Source organism: Silene latifolia, chromosome Y (genome assembly GCF_048544455.1).
Source record: "Silene latifolia isolate original U9 population chromosome Y, ASM4854445v1, whole genome shotgun sequence".
NCBI lineage: Eukaryota > Viridiplantae > Streptophyta > Magnoliopsida > Caryophyllales > Caryophyllaceae > Silene > Silene latifolia.
This window is the reverse complement of record NC_133538.1, coordinates 141,806,148-141,827,715: the sequence shown is the minus strand read 5'-3', so window position 1 is coordinate 141,827,715 and position 21,568 is coordinate 141,806,148. Positions and strand designations below refer to the sequence as shown.

Sequence of the window (21,568 nt, the reverse complement as noted above, 5' to 3'; positions counted from 1 at the left end):
CATAGACCATAGTAATGTCCAACTTTTGATTAGTAGCATTATGAACAACTGTGCAGTGAATAGATTGCATAGTGATCACACTGCTATGAAGAGTAGTTGTCCTAGGATTTAGAAAGAACCAGATTCTCCCATTAGGATGACTCTGATAGTTAGTAAGTATATGATACCTACTAAATTTATTGAAGATAGTAGCAGTATTCTTTTCCTTGACATGAGTTTCCAAAAGACCAAAAACGTCCACCTTATTACGCACCAAGAAGTTGCCAACCTCATGGTGTTTTAGGGGGTCATTAAGCCCCCTAATATTCCAGGAAGAGATGATCATACAGGTAAGGGGTCAGGTGGATCCTCCTCCTCCTGAGTAAATACCTCCTGAGCAGCTTCCAATAAAACTTCCATTCCATTTTCCACAAAGACTAAGTCATTCAAAAGAATTATCCGAGTTATCCCAAAGATCAATTTAGGTCGAAGAACACATTTCACTCCCCAATGAACCTGCTTCCTCTTAGTTCCTGTTGACCCTAGCTTCTGGCTTCCTGAGCCTGCAACATCCTTATGTGGTAAGTGGGTACTAAAGTGGGAGAGGTTACAGTAGGAGTTTTCTTTCTCTTTTTGCCCTTTGGATTAGTTTTATCCTGCTGCTTCCCTGTATCATATGGTTTACAGTGATCCTTAGTATGCCCCAGCTTTTTACAGTTCTCACAGTAGTATGGCATCCACTCATAAGTAACACGCTGAGAGCTGATTTCATGGTAAGGAGTAGAGAACAGGAGCTCATCTGGTAACGGCTCAGCAATATCAGTCTCAACCATCACTCGTGCAAAGGAAAGTTTAGCTTTACAGGTAGTAGGGAGATCTGCAAAGAGAGGCTTTCCAATTTTACTAGCGAGCTTGCTGAGAGTGGAGCTAGACCATAGGAATGGGTCTAAATTAGGGAAAAGAATCCAGATAGGAACAGTGGTGATGGACTCCATTTCCTGCGAGAAGGTAGGTGACCACCGTTTGAGAATGAGAGTGTGTGGTCCCATATTCCAGGGTCCCCCCTTCAGAACAGTATTCATGTCCTCCTCAGCAGAAAATCGAAAGCTAAACCACCCTTTTCGATAGTACTGAATGACAGGAGAAGCAGCATTAGTCCAGTACTTTTTAGCATAAGCCTCCAATTGCTGAATCTGCATTCGTCCCCCCAGAACAGTCCCCATCAAGGTGTATTGCCAGTAAGAAACCTCATCTGCAATATCCTCCTCATCAATTTGTACAACCTCCGCCTTAGCAGCCTCCTCACATATATATATATATATATATATATATATATATATATATATATATATATATATATATATATATATATATATATAGAGAGAGAGAGAGAGAGAGAGTCGGGATCCGGTGAGAACTCCTAAATATTTTGAGGATTGAGGATTAGTGAATACAATATCATAGGTTCTTCAATACAATATCACGAAAAATCAGACCTTTAGCAAAAAAAAAAATTTTTTTTTAGAATTTTTGTTTTTGCACAGGTGTTTTTTGTGTGTGATATTTTATCGAATAACCTGTGATATTATATTGAAGAACCTCTGATATTGTAACGAAATCCTCAATCCTCAAAAAGATAGTGTATCCTCACATGATCCCATTCATATATATATATATATATATATATATATATATATATATATTAGGATCATGTAAGTCCACCTCTTACATGTGAGTCCATAAGTCTTCCTTAGAGCCTTTGGATGAGGAAGATGGAGGGTTGAGATTGGAAGCAAAAAAAGGAGGATTAATGTCTAATTAAACACTTCCCCTCTCTACTTTACTAATCCATACTAATTAAATATTAATCCACTATATAAGATTTATTTTTCCACTAACTTCTCTCTCATTCACACAATTCATTTCCCTACTCCCTCTCTAAAACCCAAATTAATTCAAAACACAAATAAATACTCTCATCCTAACAAAACAAAAAACCAAATTAATTCCCACCCACACTACCTTGCACCACCACCACCGAACTACCCATCCCCGGCCACCCCCATCCCCGGCCACCCCCACCCACCCCACACGACACCCCACAACCTTCTCTCGCACCGCCATAACCCACCACCACAACCCATTACGACCTCCAACACCATTCTCTCCACCACCCCGACATCCACCAGCCCCACCACCCCCCTCCCCTGTGCCGTTCACGCCTCCTCCACCGCCAACCCCACCAATACCGTCCTCCTCCAACCCCGCCACCACTCACGCTCCTCCTCCTCTCTTCCTTTTTTTTCCTTTCTTCCTTACCAGATCTGCTTGTTCTCGTTTTTTTTTTTTTAATTTTCCCAGCTCTAGCTGTTTTGTTTATTTTTTTTATTTTTTTTTTTTTCGTGGCTGAGATGTTGTGGCAGTAATGGGGCGGTGGTGGTTCATGTGTTGGTCGTGCAAGTGATGGTCGTGCCGCCTCCGTCCCCTTCTCCTTTCTCTATTATTTTTCAGATCTAAAAAAAAAAATTCTTCTTGTGATTTCGTTTTTTTTTCCTTGTTTGTTTTTTATTATTATTATGAACTAGATTTTCTAATAGATCTATTGAATATGTAGTAGATTTTTGTTGATTTTTTATTTTTCTAATTTATTGATTTTAGTTGTAGATCTACTAAATATAAAGTAGATTTTTTTAAAAAAAAAAATCGTATTATCATGATTTTTAGTATGAACTAGATTTTTAGTATTAGTAAAGTTACATTTTTTTCTGTTAAAGTTCTATTATTAAAATTACACTTTTTTCTATTAAAATTACACATTTTTCGGTTAAAGTTACATTTTTCTATATTATTAAAGTTACACTTTTTTCTATTAAAATTACACTTTTTTTCTATTAAAATCACACTTTTTTTTGTTAAAATTACATTTTTTTCTGTTAAAATTACACTTTCTTAGATTTTAATCTAAGATTATTTGTTGATTTTAATCTTAGATAAATTTAAAAAATAGTCTTTTTTTTAAGATATTACATTTTTTTCATTAAAAGTACACTTTTTTTTTTAAAATTACACTTTTTTCTGTTAAAATTACACTTTCTTCTGTTAAAATTACACTTTTCTCCATTAAAATTACAACTTTTTCTTTTAAAATTACACTTTTCTCCATTAAAATTGCACTTTTTTCTGTTAAAATTACACTTTTTTTTGTTGTTAGAATTACACTTTTTTCTGTTAAAATTACACTTTTCTCCATTAAAATTACACTTTTTTCTGTTAAAATTATACCTTTTTCTGCTAGAATAACACTTTTTTCGGCTAAAATTACACTTTTTTTTGTTAAAATTATACTTTTTTCTGCTAGAATAACACTTTTTTTGGCTAAAATTACACTTTTTGTTGTTAGAATTACACTTTTTGTTGTTAGAATTACACTTTTTTCTGTTAGAATTACACTTACCTCTATTGGACTAATGTTACACTCTCAATGGACTTGGTCATATTCTCATTGGACTAATGTTACACCCTCAATGGACTGTGGATTGAAATTATACTTTTCTGGACTAAAATTACACTTTTCTGGACTAAAATTACATTCTCCTTGACTAAAAATAACAATCTCATTGGACTGAAATTACACTTACCTGGACTAAAATAACACTTTTTGTCATTAAAATAACACTCGTAAAATGCTAAATTACTATAACTTGTGATAAAATTACAAAAATTCAAAATATTATTCGTTAAAATCACTCGGAAAAGATTGAAGTTAAACTTGTAAAACGCTAAATTTCCAAAAATATTCCTTAAAATTACACTTTTTGCTGTTAGAATTACACTCGTAAAATCCTAAAATGTCGAAAACTTGTCTCGAAAAAAAAATGAAAAAACCGAACCAGGAAAAATGTTAACAAAATTTCCACAAACTTTGAAGTATAAGACAAAAGGTGGTGTTAATTGTGTATGATAATGAATTAGTGAATGTATTACTAAAACTAGAGAGAGAAGTAAATTAATTAGTGTTAAGTGTGTTTCTTGCTTTCAATCTCAACCTTCCACCATGCATGATCCAAGGGTTGTGGAAGAGACTTATGGACTCAAAAAATATAAGGGACTTATTTGAACTTGACACTATATATATATATATATATATATATATATATATATATCTGTGTGTGTGTGTGTGTGTGTGTGTGTGTGTGTGTGTGTGTGTGTGTGTGTGTGTGTGTGTGTTGAAACGTTGGGGATGCGCCATGTGGCGTTATAACCTTAATTACAGTCATTAATTTCCACTAATAATTGAGTATGAGCATAATAAATACTGCATAAATCTAAGCAAAGTATATATATGTTGAAAAGATGTGGATGCGCCACGTGGCGTTATAACCTTAATTACAGTCATTAATTTCAACTAATAATTGAGTATGAGCATAATAAATATTGCATAAATCTCAGCAAAGAATTAATTATAGTTTAATAAATGTTACAGTATTTATAAATGGCATTAAACAAGTATGATTAAAAAAAGTATTTTGATAAAAATTCTAAAATGTAAATCATTACGTTTATTGCCAAAATTACTTTTAATTGAGTATAATTTCCGTTATGTTAATTGAAATATTTTCAAGTGAGTATCTCACAATGTTTTACGTTCAAGTAAAAAAAAACATTTTTAAAAAGTTATAAAATTTAGACCATTAGATCCACCGAGCTGACAACCATAATATATTTGTAAGAGTCGTTGTATTTATTAAAAAATAAAAAATAAAGATAACTGCTAAGAAATAATTTTTTATAATGTGTGAATGAGCAAATTATATTGCGACGAATTAAATTCATATAATATTTTATGAGGGTTTAAAAAAGGTGATAATGAGCATGCACAGTGATAGTGAGTGCATTTTAATTTAATATTTTATATGTTGTATTTTATAAAGCTTTGATGTTAAACCTCAAAAAATTATATTTGAGAAAGTTCAATCTATTTTATATATTAATAAAATTTAAACATCAATATATATAGTTGTGTCAAAAAAAATAAAACTTGACAATTTCTTATAAAATATGTTTGACACATAGCACATGTAACTATGTAAGACAAAACTAAAACATTCGAATAAGTTGAGTTTGGACCCTATATGTTTGAGACATAAGAAACATATGGTATACATTAAAAAAATGAAAAAAATACATAAAATTATATTCACATCCTGATGCGGAAGCATTGGAAGATAGCGAAAATGAAGTGCTCATTAGTCGAAATGTAACTCAAATTAAAGAAGGTTTTAAAATGGGTTTGAGTTATGTGATGATGTTGAAATGGGAGAGCAATGAAGGTGGCAGAGCTGGGAACATACTTCCCTAGGCCGTGTAGGAGTACGGAATTCCAGCCATGTAAGGAGACACGATTTCCTAAATCGTGTTGGAGTAGCTATTAGTTTATTTTACTGTTTTCGAATAAAATTAGGAAACTCTATATTTCCCAATCCTAGTTTTATTTAGCTTCTACAAATCTTATTTTTATTAGTTAATTATATAATAAATTTTCTAGTTAGTTTAGGAAAGAGTTAGATAGCTTGGAAGACAAGTTGAGGAATTAGAACTCGAGTCAGATTGTGACATCGCGTAGGTCTATAAATAAGGACCGATTATGGCCTTATTTTTCAGATTATTTTCAGAAATACAATAAAGTTTACAATTCGTAAAACTTGTGTCAATCTTGCGAGATTAGATTAGGACTCTTCCTTGCGAGGCTGAGTTATAGAAAATCGAGTTCTAAGCTTGCGAGGTTAGAACAAGATTCGCTAATCTATCCTCTTATTTATTCCAAATTCACGCAATTACCAACAATATTTCCTTGTTTTCTGATCTTATACACGACATACTCAAATCTATACAACAATTCCGCTGCAATTAAACTAACGTTACATTCTGACGACCTAATTCTACATCAAGTGGTATCAGAGCCAGGTTTTCGATTTATTCTCTAATAAATAAGTCTTGGGAAGTTATGGCCATAGAAGATGAAGCCGAAAACAGCGACAATACATCAAAACCCTGGAAGGACGATATGGATGCGGTAAGAGCGGAGATCGGCCAGATCTCGTATATTGTGAAGAACATAGCCACCGCTTTGAATATGAAAAAGAAGAAGTAGAATGAGGCTGGTTGAAACAGCCAAACCAAATCTGAGGAAGAAGAACGGCCAAAGGATAAAAAGAAAAACAAGAACGATGATGACATAGGCCTTAAACTTGACATACCCGAGTTTAATGGAGATCTAGATGCTGAAAAGTTTCTAGATTTGATTCGTCAAGTAGGGAGGATTTTCTGTAATACCCGCCCTTTTAGGGACCCTTGACCAGCGTTGACTGACCTTGGAATCGGGAATAGTTCTTAGAAGTACGTACCAAAGCTATCTTGGGTTACGAGTTAGGAGTGGTACTCGATCGACTAGCGTGATTACTCGATCGAGTAGGGGATTACTCGATCGAGTGTGTGTGGTCCTCGATCGAGTATCGAGTTTTCAGCGAGGGTTTTTAATCTCGTTTTGTTAAATCCGCAAGTCATTTCCGCCTCATTCCTTCTATCCTCTAGTCGCCCCTTTCCCTTCCCTTCACCATAAAACCTCCATGGAAGCCCTTTGAAGGTCCTTGTGCCTTAGGAGGGCGTAGCTTGAGTCGGGTAGCGGTCGTTTGCCGGGTTTCTCCTTGTAGGTATGTTGTCATCATCATCCATATCCTTGTCTTTGCAGTTAGGGTTTGCTTGATAGTAATAGGTGATTCTGTTGTGCTTATAGGCTTTGCTTGATTACTGGATATGTCATATGTTGGCATGGATTGGTTGCAGTTGCTTAAAGGTTGGTTCGCCTACTCAGTTTCTGTAGATGGTTTAGTGTGTCGGTTGTTGTGGTTGTATTGTGGTTGTTGTGTGTTGTCGTATTCGTACTGACGGTTGCTGTTGTTGCATTGTGATTGTGATTGTTTGTCTCTGGTTCTCGAGATGCGTTCTCGGCTGAGTGGAGTCACTTGCGGGAGTGGCTTCACGCCCTAGTTTCGCCCTTCGTGGAACTCGCCACGGAAGGGGATGTGCACATTAATGGGACAGGGTTATCGCTCGGTATGATGAGCGGGGATTTGGTGGGTACGGCTGCGGTCCCCCACTGGCAGGGCTGGTCCAGTGGACAGTCGGTGACGGAGATTGATCGGTGTGGGTGTGCTTGTGTGTGACTGGTTGTGTTACATTGTATTGCTAGTTGTTGTTGGCTTTGCTGTGTTTTATCTCAGTACTGACCTTGTGTGGTTGTCTTCTTGTTTTATGTGTCTGCCGTGATCCCTTATGGTGAGCAGTCTGGCTTAGCAAGTGTTGATGTCGTTGATAGCTGGAGTCCGGGCAGGGATGAGTCTTCACGAGATTCGATAGTTATAGCAAGTAGTCTTTGAGTTGTATCTTTTATATCATCAGTTGGTTTAAAACACTTGTAATATAACATAATAGTTCTTTTATCGACATTTGATTATTACTGTCCTCGGGCAACCGAGATGGTAATGCCCTTATATGCTAAGGAAGGCCTAGTTAAGGCTCCTCTGGATATGGGTGTGTTACAAAGTGGTATCAGAGCGACGATTTTGGAACCTATAACAAATGAACTTAATGAACGTAGTGAGTCTAATAAAATGAACCTGGTGTATGTATAATGGGAGCCCCGCTGATGCTAGATTTTGGGTGAGTAGGCGCCCTCATTTCAAAATCTTGGCCCCATGATACTTAAGCCAGTCACATGGTATGGGAATGTGGAGTCCGTGTGTATATGTATGATGTGTATGTTAATAGTGTCGGAGTTATCTGAGGTCGAGTCTTTGCTAACATAGAGAGGGGTATAATGGTTGCGTTTGGATGATGCTTAGTGAAGTTTTGGCTTGATTAACGAGCTTGTATGATGATTCCGGGATACTTGACAAAAGTTTATTTGATAGAAGTGCGTGAAATGTGAAAGTGTATGCCGTAATATGAAAGTGATTATGTTGGAGTTGCTTCAAGAGATTGGCAATGGTAATACTATGCGAGTTTATAAGTCCTACGGTAGCCATAGTGTAATAGTTACAAGAATTGTTGAGTTATACTATGAAATATGGCATGTAGTAATGCGTATATGCCTTGTTTATTGGTTGAAATTTTCCCGCTGCGTGACTAACGACTTATGTAAGATGATTTGCTTATGATTGAATTTGGAACATGATAGGTTAATTTGTTATGTAGTGTATACATTATACTTTTATGACATGTGAAAGAACGAATTAATGTTAATTATATGTTTCGTGTGGATGTGAACACGAGTTTGGTAGTAATGCGGTAAGATAAGGTTAAGTAAAGTATGATAACGTGATTATGCTTATGACTGACTCGGTAGCAGGTAAACCGAGTTGGGTAATTTGTGGTAGCATAGTATGGCATAAGCCTTAATTGTGGAGACGATATGGTAAGCTTGAGTAATAATTGTAATGCGTGAGTAAGTGTGATGACTTGTGGCGAATTCCGAACTTAGTTTGGAATCGACATGTAGTATTGTTTTTGCAGGAATCTTCGATTTATCTCGTATTTCTGACCGAGTACTTAACTATACTTGACCGAGTGCGAGTGCGTACTAGACCGAGTAGACCTCACCCGATCTAGTTAGGAAGCTATGACGTCGAGATGTGGAAAATTTTCTGCAGATACTCGACGAAATAGCTCCTACTCGATCGAGTAGGGTGGTACTCGATCGAGTACCCCAGGGCACTCGATCGAGTAGGTTACTGTACAGTGATTCTCACGGGTTTCTTAAAACCCGTATCCTTTCTAATCCCTCTCATTCTTTCTCTATAATTCGAAACCCTAAGCGTAAATTCCTCTCAAAATCTCTCATATTCTTGTGTTGGTAGTGGTTGATTTGGGGTTATTTTCTTTGTTCAATTTCGTTCCTTTACTTTACTACTCAATCAAGGTATGATTTCTTCCTTATTTACATGTTCTTATGCCTTAAATTTGTTGAGGATGATTGTATAACCTGAAAATTTCGATTCATATGATCAATTTGTTGCTTTTAATTGTTGTAATATGATTCACATGCTTCCCTTTCTCGATTATTGGTGATTAATTGCTGTAAAATAGACTAGAAGTTGCCAAATTGAAATCGAAATTTCTAGGGTTTACAAAAATCGAAATTGAATTTTGATTGTTTTACAATGATTAGATGATGGAATTGAGTACTATATATTGTTTATATCATGTTGAAGAGTGAATTTTGATGATTATCACCTTAAAAAGTTGCCTTAAAACTCCGTCTTAAAAGTGCCCCAAGTGGAAATTCGTTTGTTATATCTGAAAATTGGGGTTGTATATGACTGTTTAAGTAAAGGTTGAACTTCAATATGATAGTAGTGGTGTTAATTCGAGAAGAATATGTCAAAATAATTACAGCTGTAGAGACCGTCTGACAAGTTTAATTGAGTTGTTTGTTTCTAATATTGAAGATGATGATAATTTGTCCTAAGTTACTTTTCCATGAGCTTGTACAAATGCCTCACATGTTATTAGGAGTGTGTATGGAGTGACCTTAGAATCATGTTAGGGTGTTGGAATTTGTTGAGCATGTGTATCCATCATGATAAACTTTTCACAACTAGTAAACATGAGTAGCTATAAACTGAATGTGCATATCAAATTGGGAAATTACTGGTGAAAGTGTGTACTTAGTTTTACATCCATGTTCAATTGCGTGAAGTATATGCTTTACATGGTTATGCAAGTTTGTTTAAGTTATATGCTGAAACAGATGCCGAGACCGAACGTAGGGACCCGTCAGAGTAAACGGGGGAGGGTGACACAGCCTGAGATTGGGGAGGGGAGTGGACCCGTGGTACCCGCAGTTCCGGAATACCCTTCTGTTGTGTTTGTAGATTTCAAACAGAGAGAGCGTTTTGTAGTTTTGCAAAAACGCAAAATGAGGCCGACGAGGTGTATAGATACTACACTTTTGGAGGAGTTGGGAATAGAGACGGATGTCCATCACATATTCGAGACTTTGGGTTTTACGGGGTTGTATAGGATGAGGAAACATTCCTACCCTTTTCTTACCTTGGAGTTTATGAGCTCCTTTATCTATGACCCAGCTGCCCAGACCGTTGAGTTTCGGTTGATGAACACCAGTTTCTTGCTTTCTATGGATCAATTTGCTTCTCACCTTGGGTTGGCCAAGCCTCCCAAGGACTCCATCACTGATATTCCTGCTGAGTGCGGTGTCTGCCGCCTGATGCCTTGTTTGACCGGAAAGCCAGGTCCCACCTCAAGTAACATGTTGATTAATGACGTTCAACATGTTACCTTGAGGGTCTTTCTCCGTTCTCTTTCGAACCTCCTTTATGATCGACCGGATATCAGTAAGCTGAACAACCATGAGGTGTTACTTCTGATGTCTTACTTGAACCCGGAGCGGGCCAGGAAAGTGGTCTTTAATGCTCCTTCCATCGTTTGTGCTGCCCTTGACTTGATGGCTACTGCCTCTTCCCGGTACTTGAGTTGTGGCGCTATCGCCACTCGGTTAGCTGAAAAGCTAACCTCCTTTGAGGCTTCTCCGGAGTATGTGCCTCTGGCTACCCCAGTGCCTACTATGGACCGTGACTACTATCTCGACCTGAAGTGGTTGAGAACTTTGGCTGAAGGTAGCCTAGCTTGGAGGGTATGGGGCGTGAGTTGGATGGGGATTCCAGCTCCTGAGCACCTTCCACCGACCGAGCCGTTAGAGTCGGTGGTGACAGCTGTTGACTTCGACGAGGAGGAGGAGGATGATGACGTGCCCCGTCAGTTTCAAACCTACCTCATCGATGACGCGATTCTAGAGGTGACGCCCGAGCCAAAGAAGGGGGAGAACGCGGCGGTCAGGGAGGAGAGGCCCAGGTTGGGGAGAGGACCCCGTCGAGTGAGGGAGAGGACCTCGGAGACTAGGCCACGGCCGGTAGCACCACAGCAGCAGCAGCATCCTTTCCCGTGCTACCCTCACCTCGACACCCCGGAGACGCGATCTAGCTACTTGGCAGAGAGAGTGTCATCTACTTTGACACTCAGGAATATGCATGAGATGGCGTACACTCAGGGGATAGGGACCGAGGGACCGCATCCGGTTTGGTGGAGTGTTGTTGGGGACTATAGTGGGGTCTTCCACTCTTACGGAGTGGATCAGTCAGCTTGGGGGACGCCTCAGTCCTTTCCCTACGGTGGGTTGACCCCCTGACATGTGGGCCCGGGAGTTGGAGCGGGAGTTGATACAGGCATCGGGTCATCGGGAGCGGGCACCTCGGGAGGTGATGGTGGAGGAGATCTGTTGATGGTTGAGCAGCAGCAGGAGGAGTGATGCTCCTAGTTCTATCTTTGTTTATGGTCGTTGGTATTAGATGTTGGTAGTTGTATTCGTCGAAACTTTGATCATGGACTTTTATTGTTGGCCATAAGGCTGGATTTGCTAGTTAACATTGTTGCAGGATTGATTTTAGGGGTCGGGAAGTCATCCCGACTCACTTTTATGCGATGATTATGTATATACTTGGGTTTATGCCAAGTTTTCCAAAGGCATTTGACCTGTAGGTACTCGACAGAGTACCCCCATACTCGATCGAGTAGCTACAGGTATGGCAGATTTGATGCATTCTGATCTCGGGCTACTCGATCGAGTAGCCAAGACACTCGATCGAGTAGCATGGCACTCGATCGAGTACCCTTACATACTCGATCGAGTAGCACTGTTACAGGAACTTTACGAAAATTAAAAGTGTTTAATTGTTTTATACTTACATGTTTGATGTTTAGCATGGTTCGTGATGCTTAGTAACACCTTTGAACCGTTAATTTCATATGTTAGAATTCGTGCTTGACTTTTATATACATTTTTTTGTCACAAATAGTGAAGTGGTGATGGCTTCTTGTTGCTTTGATATTAAATCCGCCATATTACGATCTATTCGTCGGAGTTACACCGTTTCATACGCTTGTGCATACGATATTAACATACTTTATCGACGACGGCTAGTTATTCTGGTGGATTGTGTATGATTTTAATTTAACGAGTATAGACTTAGTGAGTAATGTCCATAATAAATAATATGGTTCTAATTTATGTTGTGATGCAAGTAATAGGTAATATGTGTGGTAATTTTGGTGGTGAACTTCGGGGACGAAGTTCCTTTTTAGAGGGGAAGAGTAATGTCGTAAAATAAAAAGGCTGATTTTGAAGTTATGTTGTTATTCGTTTATAATGTTTTATGGTTTAATTACAAAATTTTCTAGTACTTTGATCACATTGCTCATATGAAGTGTAAGTGGTTACTTTAGTTCATTGAAGTGAATGTGATAGTATGTCATAAAGAGATAGTTGTGGTGTAATGTGTCGTAATAGAATCGCGTTGTGGAGTAACATGGTGTTATTAGTTGTACAATATGAAGTTGTTATGAGATATGTTTCGGTTCAATAGTTGTTACCATATGATGGGTGATCGTTGTTTGTGCTGGTTCGTATTGCGAGATTGATGTTTTATATATAATATTTTGTAAGGGTGGATGTATACATATAGAGTGACAATTGATAATGATGATGTTTATATGATAGCTGTAAGAGTCGATATGAATAGAGCGTTAGATAATGATGATATGATGACATGGGGGATGGCGTTTCAGGGAAGTAGATGATTTGTGTCGAAAGAATAGTGATGTCGTGTCTTCCGTGTCTTGTGCGTTGTGTTAGGTGGGCTGAACTTCGGGGACGAAGTTCTTTTTAAGAGGGGAAGACTGTAATACCCGCCCTTTTAGGGACCCTTGACCAGCGTTGACTGACCTTGGGATCGGGAATAGTTCTTAGAAGTACGTGCCAAAGCTATCTTAGGTTACAAGTTAGGAGTGGTACTCGATAGAGTAGAGGCTACTCGATCGAGTAGGGGGTTACTCGATCGAGTGTGTGTGGTACTCGATCGAGTATCGAGTTTTCAGCGAGGGTTTTTAATCGCGTTTTGTTAAATCCGCAAGTCATTTCCGCCTCATTCCTTTTATCCTCTAGTCGCCCCTTTCCCTTCCCTTCACTATAAAACCTCCATGGAAGCTCTTTGAAGGTCCTTGTGCCTTAGGAGAGCAGAGCTTGAGTTGGGTAGCGGTCGTTTGCCGAGTTTCCTCCTTGTAGGTATGTTGTCATCATCATCCATATCCTTGTCTTTGCAGTTAGTGTTTGATTGATAGTAATAGGTGATTGTGTTGTGCTTATAGGCTTTGCTTGATTGCTGGATATGTCATATGTTGGCATGGATTGGTTGCAGTTGCTTAAAGGTAGGTTCGCCTACTCAGTTTCTGTAGATGGTTTAGTGTGTCGGTTGTTGTGGTTGTATTGTGGTTGTTATGTGTTGTCGTATTCGTACTGACGGTTGTTGTTGTTGTATTGTGATTGTGATTGTTTGTCTCTGGTTCTCAAGATACGTTCTCGGCTGAGTGGAGTCACGTTCGGGAGTGGCTTCACGCCCTAGTTTCGCCCTTCGTGGAACCCGCCACGGAAGGGGATGTGCACATTAATGGGACAGGGTTATCGCTCGGTATGATGAGCGGGGATTTGGTGGGTACGGCTGCGGTCCCCCACTGGCAGGGCTGGTCCAGTGGACAGTCGGTGACGGAGATTGATCGGTGTGGGTGTGCTTGTGTGTGACTGGTTGTGTTACATTGTATTGCTAGTTGTTGTTGGCTTTGCTGTGTTTTATCTCAGTACTGACCTTGTGTGGTTGTCTTCTTGTTTTATGTGTCTGCCGTGATCCCTTATGGTGAGCAGTCTGTCTTAGCAGGTGTTGATGTCGTTGATAGCTGGAGTCCAGGCATGGATGAGTCTTCACGAGATTTGATAGTTATAGCAAGTAGTCTTTGAGTTGTATCTTTTATATCATTAGTTGGTTTAAAACACTTGTAATATAACATAATAGTTCTTTTATCGACATTTGATTATTACTGTCCTCGGGCAACCGAGATGGTAATGCCCTTATATGCTAAGGAAGGCCTAGTTAAGGCTTCTCTGGATATGGGGGTGTTACATTTTCGAATACAAAGACTACGATGAGCATAAGCAATTTAAGGTTCCTACATTAAAATTAACCAAGTACGTGTCTTTATGGTACGAAAATCTGAAGAAGCAACGCAAGAAAGACAGAAAACCTAAAATTGAAACTTGGGAAAAATTAATGAAGCATCTTATGAAGAGGTTTCTTCCTAGAGATTACGAGCAAGATAATTAGTTAAAGCTAACATCGTTAACGCAGGAAGGCTCGAGTGTTGTTGATTATGTCAAAGAATTCGAGAAGTTGAGCATTGTTTGCGATTTGAAAGAAAAGGGAGATTTGAGAACCGCACGTTTTATTCGTGGCCTCAATTCGAGGCTAGCACAACGGGTGAAAATCCAGAATTATGATGAATTTAACGATGTTTGCAGGCTGGCTCTTAAATTCGAGAAGCAAGATAAGGGCAAGAAATCCTATGCTCGTGATTATTCGAGGAATTTAAGCACTTACTCGAAACCGCCAGTTACCACGACCAGTAGCGAGGATATACGAAAGGAGGATCCAAAGGATAAGGGCAAGGGTACAATGGTTGAAACAAAGATACGAGATTGCGATGATATTTCAAGTGCCAAGGATATGGGCAAATTGCCAATGAATGTCCGCAAAAGCAAGCTCTGACGATTTAAGAATTGGTTGACTTAGTTCCGAACTTTGTGCTTCCAAAACTGAATCCAAATCTGATTTGAAAGAGGAATAGAGTGGCGATGAAGAGATATATGTTGTTGAACCCTACAACAACGAGGAGAAGGAGGTGTTGGTGCTTTGAAGCCTCCAAACCGAGGCTGCTCACATTGAAGAAGAGCAAAGGGAACGATTATTTCATTCTCGTTGTAAGGTAAACAATCAGATTTGCACTCTTATTGTCAATAGCGGATCCTTTTCCAATGTCTTATCTACAGACTTAGTTGATAATCTAAAGTTGCCAACTAAAAACCACCCTAAACCATACAAATTGCATTGGCTTGACGGGAGTAATGGGATTCTAGTTAAGAAACAGGCCCTAGTATCATTACAATTAGGATCGTATGAAGATGAGGTTCTATGTGACGTAATCCCGATGAATACTTGTCATATTTAACTGGGTAGGCCGTGGAAATATGATCGAAAGGTACATCATTATGGTAGGAGCAATGTTTATATCGTGACTAAAGGAAAAGCTAAATATCATCTTCACCCATTGTCACCAAGTAAACATAAGAAGCTTGTTGCAAAAGAGAGTTTGTTTTTATAAGCAAGTGAAGTAGAGGAGGTCCTCGCTCAAGGAAAACGAGTTGATGTGCTGGTTGTCCGAGATTTGGAGTCCGTTGGTGAGAGTAACCGCCAAGGAATGCAGGGGTTACCTGATGAGTTCATGGATGTGTTTCCCGAGGAGTTACCATATGGGTTACCTCCCTTACGGGGAATTGAAGATCGCATTGACTTAATTCCCGGAGCTGCATTGCCTAATAAACCAGCTTATCGGTGTAATCCCGAGGAAGCTAAAGAATTACAAAGGCAAGTACAGGAACTAAATGATCGAGGGTATGTACAAGAGAGCTTAAGTCCATGTGCGGTACCAACGTTATTAGTGCCGAAAAAGGAGGGAACTTGGCGAATGTGTATTGACAGTAGAGCGGTGAACAACATTACAATCAAATACCACTTTCCTATGCCAAGACTTGACGATATATTAGACGAACTTTCTGGTTCGTGTGTTTTCTCTAAGGTTGATTTACGGAGTGGTTATCATCAGATGAGGATTCGAAAGGGAGATGAGTGGAAGACAGCTTTTAAAACAAAATAGGGGTTATATGAATGGCTCATGATGCCATTTGGTCTATGTAACGCTCCTAGCTCGTTTATGAGGCTTATTAATGAAGTGTTAAGGCCTTTCCTTAACAAGTTAATGGTTATATATCTCGATGATATTCTGATTTTTAGCAAGAATGAAGAAGAGCACAAACAACATTTAAGATCAATGTTCTAAGTTATGCGAAAATAGAAGCTATTTTGCAAGCTTGAGAAGTGCACGTTTATGGTGCCGAGTGTAGTGTTTCTTGGTTACATTGTGGGCAAAGATGGCGTGAGTATGGACCCATCTAAGGTTGAAGCAATCCAGGCCTGCCCGGTTCCTAAATCGACTATAGAGGTGCGGAGTTTTCATAGGTTAACATCATTCTATTGGCGATTCATCCAAGGATTTAGTTCGATCATGGCTCCAATTACAGAGCTGACCAAGAAAGGGGTCTTCATGTGGACTACTAGCGCCTAAAAGGCGCTTGAAGGAGTGAAGGGTAACTTTTGTTCCGGACCTGTTTTAGCACTTCCTAATTTCGACAAGTTGTTTGAGGTCGAATGTGATGCGAGTGGTGTTGGAATTGGTGCCATGTTGATTCAAGAGAAGCGGCCTATTTATTATTTTAGTGAAAAGCTAGGTGGTGCAAGGCTGAACTACTCAACTTATGACAAATAATTATATGCCATTGTGAGAGCATTAGACCATTGGAGTCACTATTTGCGACCAAAGCCGTTTGTGTTACATTCTGATCACGAGGCTATTAAGCATATACATGGGCAGCAAAAGTTGAATCCAAGGCACGCTAAATGGGTTGAGTTTCTGCAATCTTTTACTTTCTCATCAAAGTATAAGACGAGAAGTTTGAATGTTATAGCTGATGCACTTTCTAGGAGGCATTGTTTGTTGGTTGAGCTCGATGCAAGATTGTTGGGTTTCCAGCATATTAAGGAGTTGTAAAAGGTTGATCCATCTTTTGCTAAAGAGTTTATTGAGCCTACTGGAGCTTATACATTGCAAGATGGATTTTTATTTAAGGGAAATCGACTTTGCATTCCACAGAGTTTGATTCAGGAGTTGCTTATTCGAGAGGCTCATGAAGGGACGATAGCTGGTCACTTCGATTCTAATAAAACTTACGACATTGTAAGTGAACACTTTTATTGGCCAAAGATGATCAAAGATGTGCAAGACATAGTAGCAAAGTGCGTTGTGTGTCTGAAGGCGAAGAGTTCATTCAATAAGGGGTTATATAAGCCCTTACCTATCCCAAAGCAGCCCTGGAGCGAAGTTAGTATGGATTTTATACTCGGGCTGCCAAGAACTCAGCATGGTAAAGACCCAATAATGGTTTTTGTTGATTGGTTTTCGAAGATGGCTCATTTCATTCCTTGTCATAAAACCGATGATTCTACTAATGTTGCTGATCTGTATTACAAGGAAGTGGTTCGTTTACATGGAATCCCACTTACCATTGTATCGGATCGAGATGTAAAGTTTCTTAGTTATTTATGGAAAACGTTATGGCGTTTGATGGGAACTAAATTACTGTTTAGTACTTCTCACCATCCACAAACAGATGGTCAGACGAAAGTAACTAATCGCACTCTTGGAAGTTTATTGAGAGGATTAGTTAGCAAGAGCACAAAGGATTGGGATGTTAAACTCGCACATGTCGAGTTTGCTTACAATCGACCTCCATCTGCTACTACTGGGTGAGGTCCATTCGAAATTGTGTACGGGGCCAATCCATTTCTGCCTATTGACTTGGTCCCAATTCCGAAGAAAGATCTGATGAGTTTCAAAGACAAAGATAGACAAGTTGCTTTTCTTCGTACTTGTGACCATGTAAGAGCTCAAATAGAGAAGGCAAATGCAAAATACAAGTAGAAAGCAAACAAGCATAGAAAACAGCCCGTGTTCAAGGTAGGAGATCTTGTGTGGCTGCACTTAAGAAAGGAACGATTTCCGTCTAAGCGCTAAAATAAACTAATGCCCAAAGCTGATGGTATGTTCAAAGTCCTAGAATGTTATGGTTCGAATGCTTACAAACTGGATTTTCCAAGTGAGTATGGAGGAGTGAGTACAACTTTCAATGTGGGAGATCTATCACCGTATCTTGACGACAAAAATTTGAGGTCAAATTCTCAAAAAGAAGGAGGGAATGATGCGGGAGCATTGGAAGATAGCGAAAATGAAGTGCTCATTAGTCGAAATGTAACTCAAATTACAGAAGGTTTCAAAATGGGTTCGAGTGATGAGTGAGTCGTTGTCCGCTCTCAAACACATTTATACCCAACTCTAGCATATCAAGCAAGTCGGGGTCGAACCCAAAGGACGGGGGTACTCAAATTGTTCAATCTAATTGTAGTTGCACTAGGTTGTCACAATTGGTTTGAGTTGATAATTCTAAACTAATGAAAGCAATTAAAACAAGGATGTGAACAAATGATAAACAATACTAGGGAATCATAGGATCATAGGGGAATCATGGTGAGATGACATAAATGAATCATGTGGATGCAAGCAATTATTATTGTTGGAATCGATTTAATGTATATCTTATGATTTCTAGGGAAAACTTAGGTCCCGGAGCCGAGTCGGTCAAGACTGTACAACACCTACAAGTCGACGTGGTTTTCCTATTAATGGTGATATAACATAAATAAGTCCTAAGAAGGTTTGGGTCCCGGAGCCGATTCGGTCAAGACTGTACAACACCTACAATCGACTTAATTATTCCTAATCAACTATATACATGGTCTAACAAGCCTTGAGTTGGTTTATGTCTTACAAGTCTTGTTGAAAGGATAAGAGAAACATGCTAGGTTTTCAATAAAGCATTTCATCAAACATGACACGTGCATAAGTTGGAAAACAATAAGCAAGCATTCATATGATCCCATTAGGCATAAATCTTTCCCATGATTAACTCCCCTAATCCCACACTATTCCCTAGTTAGGAGACTACTCACTCATTATCATGGAAGACATGTTATCAATGGTGTAAATTATCTAAACAAGCATAAACATGAAGAAAGAGTGAAGAAATAAGCGATAAAGAGTAAAGAGTAAAGAGATTATAGCAATATTAAGATGAACAAATGGAAAGCAAAGAATGATAGAAGAGAACTTGATTGATTGATGAAGAGTTGTCAATTCTCCAATAATAGCCCAATAATCTTAAATTACCCAATAATAAAACTTGACAATAATTAAGGAAAAATTAATGTGTAATTTGTGAAAAGATTAATGCTAATCTATCCTAATATACTCCTAATGAAAGCTTAATATAAACTAAGGAAGCATTGCCTCCACTAAGAGGGCTTATTCTCCTCTAAATACACGAGGGGTATATATAGTAATACAAGGATTAGGTTAACTAAGGGCTTAAATGAAGATTAGACGCTTTTAAAAGAAGATTAGAGCCTTGCAAGTCCCAAGAGGAACTCCACGTCTTGCCTTTGTTTGGATGCTTAATTTGCAGGGAGAGACACTCTTCCTGTGCTTGGGACGCTCAGGTTGATCATTGAGACACCCGGTCTAAGCTTGGGACGCTCTGATCGTGGGTCAGCATGGTTTCCTCTTCTTTGACTACCTCAAGATCCGTGGGGATCGTTGAGGGGTCATGGGGGTCTTCATCATTGCCCCTTTTACTTGATTTATAGGCTTAGGCCTTTAGTGTTAGTCTCCTCTTTGGTGCTTGGTAGTTATATGTTATCAATTTAGCTCCGCTTCACTCCACCTAGTCAAGTTAGTGCTCTTCTCCTACAAAGGACACCAAACCTCATAGAATATGCATAGAAGGAGGCTAAAGACAAGAAACGACCCTAATACATACTAAAAAGCATAGGAACTAGGCTAGTTAGGGGACTAAATGTGCGTAAATAGGAGTCACATCAAATATCCCCAAACCGAACCTTTGCTCATCCCGAGTAAAAAGGTGACTAAAACTAGACCTTTATTTAAACAATCCTAATAATAATGTAGCCGATGTGAGACAATTAGCGGGTCTCACTCCGCCCCTTCAACTCACAACAAGACGTCTATAAGGTAAGATGCCTTCTTGCAAGGCAAGGTGGGGCTTGCCAAAATGGCGATACATCCAAGCATTAAGCAAACAAAGCAAGTAATGGATGCATCGACAAAAGAATAGCCACTTTCCTCATCTAAGTGGCAGAAATCATCTACAAGGGAAGCAATTTAAGGGTACACACTCCATTATAGATATTAGTTCTCCTAGTTAATAAGTCCAAGAGGATACAAACAAGTCACCTCCAAGTTGTGTTAAACTAGGTTACCTTTGTCCACAATTTCTAAATGCTTTTATCAAGAGCCAAGTCCCTATGGTGTTAGAAAACACTGTAGGATCGCGGAATTTCCCCTCTTGCCTAGACAAGAAGAAGGGTCGTCTCCTCTCCACCATGCAACAAAAGTAGGATCATCAATGGATAAAAGGGATTCAAAGTATATGAGTTTCATGATAGTTGTTTTCTTTTGGGTTTATTTTTCCCCCCATTTTTGTAGCATTTGACGATTAAGAACATTCCTTGCCATTTTTTATGTTTGGCATTTTGATACTTGGCATTTCAATTTTGCATTTTTTGAACATTTTTCAAAGTAACCCCATTTGTAGGAAGGGTACTTCTATTAAAGCATAGGAGTCTATTTTTGCTCCTCATTTCGTTGATGCAATTTACAAACATTTGATTTTGATTTGGTACTTGGACTCAATTTGATGGTTTTGTGCCCATTCCATTTTTGTTGACAAAATATGATGATAGAAGTGAAAGAACGGTTGCATGGCTTCAAAGGTCACCTTGGAATAAACGGTAGCCAAGGAGTTCTCACACCACAAGGTGCTCTTGACTAGGCCTTAATCCATGGGTCAAAAGATACTAGTATGGCACATCCTAGGGTGTCTTGAGGGTATTCTAGCAAACAAAGTCTCAAGGAGAAAAATTATCTACAAGGGACTTATATAAACTTGTCAAGCTTCCCAAATAGACATTTTCACAAAATTTTCTAACCATGCAACTACATGCCATAATGTAACTAACATATATACAATTCTAATGCATATGCTTCTATCAACTAAAATGCCATGTAAACTAAATGCAAACTCTTAATAACATATAGGTTCATACCGCATCAATCAAAATGTAGCCACATTGTCATTAACATATAAAAAGGAGGAAGGAGATTTGGAAAAATCATACCATGCGGTCTTCTATTTCCTTCATACCTCGAATGTGGCGTAGTCGACCAATGTGATAAGAGTGAGAAACAAACAAAAAAATAAATACAATATATACAATTCTACACTACAAAGGAAAGAACATGTTTTTGGAATTTTTAAATTTTCAAATTTCTAAGGATTTTGTTTTTATGAAATTAAAGAACATATTTTTGAGTTTTTTCGAAATTTTTCAATTTTTATGTATTTTGGAATATAAATTCCCATCCCCCACTTTAATTTGGACATTGTCCTCAATGTACATGTAGGAGTACGAATGAAAAAGAAATACATGTTTTTGTGTTTTTAAAGTTTTATGGAAATTGAAGTACACATGCAATGATATGATATGAATGAATGCATGCTCTAACTAAATGCAATTCTATATGACATATATAACAAATGAATGCAATCTAAACTACACTAGATGATGGATGTTCTCTATTAAGCTATGGTCACATATGATCAAAC

The 21,568-nt window shown here is 38.6% G+C and overlaps 1 protein-coding gene across 1 annotated transcript; it reads right to left on the bottom strand.

The window, feature by feature from the left end:
* Positions 1-521: 521 nt before the first annotated feature.
* Positions 522-1,202, bottom strand: LOC141629082 (uncharacterized). The gene has a single exon (XM_074442144.1). The coding sequence runs from the start codon at positions 1,200-1,202 to the stop codon at positions 522-524; it is 681 nt and encodes a 226-aa protein (XP_074298245.1).
* Positions 1,203-21,568: the final 20,366 nt, after the last annotated feature.